This window comes from Vicia villosa, linkage group LG5 (assembly GCF_029867415.1).
Source record: "Vicia villosa cultivar HV-30 ecotype Madison, WI linkage group LG5, Vvil1.0, whole genome shotgun sequence".
Classification (NCBI taxonomy): Eukaryota; Viridiplantae; Streptophyta; class Magnoliopsida; order Fabales; family Fabaceae; genus Vicia; species Vicia villosa.
The window spans coordinates 7,883,698-7,887,228 of record NC_081184.1 but is presented as its reverse complement, the minus strand read 5'-3'; the positions used below and the strand labels follow the sequence as shown (position 1 = coordinate 7,887,228).

The 3,531-nt window shown below is 30.4% G+C and overlaps 1 protein-coding gene across 1 annotated transcript; it reads left to right on the top strand.

Annotated features, from left to right (window-relative positions):
- Nucleotides 1-975: 975 nt before the first annotated feature.
- LOC131604126 (uncharacterized) lies at nucleotides 976-2,185 on the top strand. The gene is made up of 3 exons (XM_058876614.1): nucleotides 976-1,119; nucleotides 1,335-1,688; nucleotides 2,177-2,185. Exons 1-3 carry the CDS (start codon nucleotides 976-978, stop codon nucleotides 2,183-2,185), a joined length of 507 nt encoding a protein of 168 aa, XP_058732597.1.
- The last annotated feature ends 1,346 nt before the right edge of the window (nucleotides 2,186-3,531 follow it).

Genomic DNA, 3,531 nt, shown 5'->3' with positions numbered 1-3,531 from the left:
ATTCAAGGTAGAGAATTACATGTACTAAAAATATGCAAGTAAGTAAATTTGATGTCGGTTGATAAATTGATTTGGGTTACTATCGAGGTCGATTATTTCATCCCTGAAAGTATCCTAGATGTAATTTTTGTTAAGAAAGTCCTCAATGATTGAAATGATGAGGAAACTAAGAAGGCCTCTTATTATTTGAAATCAAGAAATATACTAATTTCTACCTTGAGCGCTTATGTGTATTTCTCAATTTCACATTATAAAACGGCTAAGAAATTGTGAGATGCTTTTTAAGTTTTTAATAAGGGAACTCAAGACATCAGGAAATTTAAAACTAACATGTTAACAAAGAATTATGAACTCTTCTATAAGGAATCTGTTGAGACTGTGATTTCCATGCATATGATGATCTCCCACATAATAAAAAATAATCAAAAAGTTAGAAACTTTGGGAAATTTTTTAGCTTACCGGGATTATACTAACAAAATATTAAGGTATATGTGTTAGGAATGAAAATTAAAGGTGAATTCCATAAAAGAATCCAATGATTTTAAATCACTAGACATATCTATTTTATTTGGAAAGCTTACTGAGAATGAACACGAGTTTAAAAGACTCAAAGTAAGAAAAGCAAATCTGAAAAAGAAATAAAAAGTTAAAGAGGGAAGGAGAAATATATTCTTGAAGTTGTTAACCTCCAATAACAAGGTAGAGGAAGAGAAAGTTAGTACCAATGAAGAATCTTTGAAAAAATAGAGATGAGTTTGTTTGTCAGACACTACAACAAATATATTAAGAGAATTTTTTTAAAGAATTAGGATAAAAACTTAGTAAAGTTTAGAAAATGTAACTCACCAAGGAATTGGGAAGATAAAAAGAAGGAAGAAAGGAAAGTGATTTGTTACGAATGTGGTAAACTTAAACACAACAAAATTGATTATAAAAGCTTAACTAAGCGTAAAAGCAAACAATCTTTCTACAAGATGAAGAGTCATAAAGCCAAAGTTTATACAACTTACATTGTTCGAAAAAAAGATGAAGACACTTCCTTCTCCCGCTCAAGCTCAGATGAAGATGAAATAGAAAATCTATGCTTAATGGCGTGTCACAAGAAAAAAGACACGAAGGTACGTGATTTAGACTCACATTTTAAATACTCTGTATAAAGAGTTATCAAATACTTTTCAATATGTGTATCTTGAAGGATAAAATGCTTTTAAGAAAATTTCCTAAAAGATTCCTAAAAGAAGAAGCGACAAATTTGGGAGTAAAAGTGATCCATATATGGAATGACTGATTTCAAGCTCAAGAAAATTCAACAAACAATGTTCGGGCTCATCAGGCTTTAGTTTGGAGTGCTCCATCTGTGGGCTGGCTTAAATGTAATGTGGATGCGGCTTTTAATAACAATAACGACACTACTAACAGGGAGTGGTGTGTGCGTAACCACCTTGGAAACTTTATCTATGCAGGTACTTCATTGGATCCCAGAACTCTTCCCGTCTTTGAAGCTGAAGCTTTGGCTCTTAAAGAGGCTATTCTTGGAGCTATTTCCTCGCATTTGGAGTTTGTAACCTTCGAGAATGATTCCCAAATAGTGACACAAGCTATCCAATCCAATAGGAAGGGTGATTCCGAGTTTTATCTTATTATTGAGTCCATTCGTAGTTTATTGCTTTCCTTTCCAAACTTTGAGGTAAAGTTTGTCAAACGTCAAGCGAATTCGGTTGCTCACTCTCAAGCGAGGGAGGCCAATTCTTAGGCTCGACGTAATATGTTAGTTTCGATTCCTCATTGTATTGAACACATTTTAATTAATGAATTACATTGAGTTTGTTGTGATAAATTTTTTTTCCTAAAAGATAAAAAGATTTTAAAACTTGAGAAAGAAATCTTCTGACTTAAAAGGTGATTTAAGATCCTTGAAAGAGAAACATTTATCTCTTGTTAATAATGAGTTTCATATCTCTAATACTTTTGAAATAAAAAGTAGACGTAGAGGAGTGTAATTCTTATCCGAGTTTAGATTGTAAAGTTGAAAAATTGAAAAGGACAAATAAACATCTTTCCCATTCAATCCGAGTTTAAATTGTAAAGTTGAAAAATTGAAAGGACAAAAAAAACATCTTTCCAATTCACCTAGTATTACATCTATGAGTCCTAATAATAAATATTTTTTTATAGAAAATCTAATAAGAAATGTCAATGTCACTTATAAGAATAGAAAGAATAATTCTCATAAATTGATTTGTCATATATTATATTAAAAACATAAAAATCATTAGTGATCTCATGATGTGGATGCCTTAAGACCTAACATTAACATCAATATTACTATTAATTAAAACTTAGAGATAATAAAATTATACCATTATATATTCAAATTTATTCAAGATGTTTTAATATTTGTAAATTATAATTGTCATCCACATGTTCTTATTTTAAAATAGTTTTAAAAGAAATTTCTTTCATTTTTGTTATTCTAAAACACACTATTTTTCTACCGATGTAACCAACAATTATGTTTATATATAATGTCCTGTATGGTTAACCCAATCTCTTAAAAATTGAATCGGTCATCAAATCGGTGAGAGTACTGGATCACTATTTCATCGCTCGAACTACTGAGTTACTCGTCGAATCGCATGACCAAATCAGATTTAATCGGAGAACCCGGTTTAATAAACTTGTCACTATAACCAAACCATATAGGTATAAAATCGGTCAAATCGGATCATTCAATCTCTAAAAAAATATAATTAGCACTTAAATTTTTGGAAAATAAATATAATAAATTCACTAGTTTGATAGATTAAATTCAAATTTAAACATTAGTATCACACGTAATAAAATAATACAAATTAGAAAGTCTAATTGCAAGCAAAGTCTAATTACAACATAATCTAATTGAGTACTTTAAAACAAAAATACTCCAATATCTATTAAATTTAATTTTAAGGAGGTAAAATTATTTCAATGTTGGCTTCTCCTTCAATATCAAAACCATCTGCGGCAAAATCAATCGCATTGGCCACATCTTCCCCATCAATGATATCATTACTTTGGTTGTTTTCTCCGGAGTTAAGTTGTGCATCTCCCTCAACATCAACCTCATCCAAATTTAATTCATCTATAACAACATCAATTTAAAGAGTATATAAATTGACATAATTTAATAAATTAAAATAACATAATTGTAAACACAAAAACTAATATCATACTAATATCATTTGAAATAGGTTGAATTGTATACTAGCAAGATCTTTGTGTAGTGCTTCCACCTCCTTAATGGTCAAGAATAGTGTGCTGCACAAGGAGACCAAAACATCTTAGGAAACTCCCTTTCCAACAACTTTCCAGCAACAACATAATTCGGAGCATTATCTGTAACGATTTGAACAACATTTTTGTGGCCATCATACAACGCTACTTCCTTGAAAAGCTTAAACAATGTGTCTGCAGTGTTAGAAGCACCGAAGGCATCAACAAACTTTATGAAAACAGTTCCTTTGGGGAAATAAACTAAAAAGTTGATAAGA

Coding starts and splice junctions, on each gene's coding strand:
- LOC131604126 (XM_058876614.1), top strand. CDS start 976: ATGAAGAGTCATAAAGCCAAAGTTTATACAACTTACATTGTTCGAAAA. Junction 1,120..1,334: donor ACAAGAAAAAAGACACGAAG/GTACGTGATTTA, acceptor CGGGCTCATCAG/GCTTTAGTTTGGAGTGCTCC.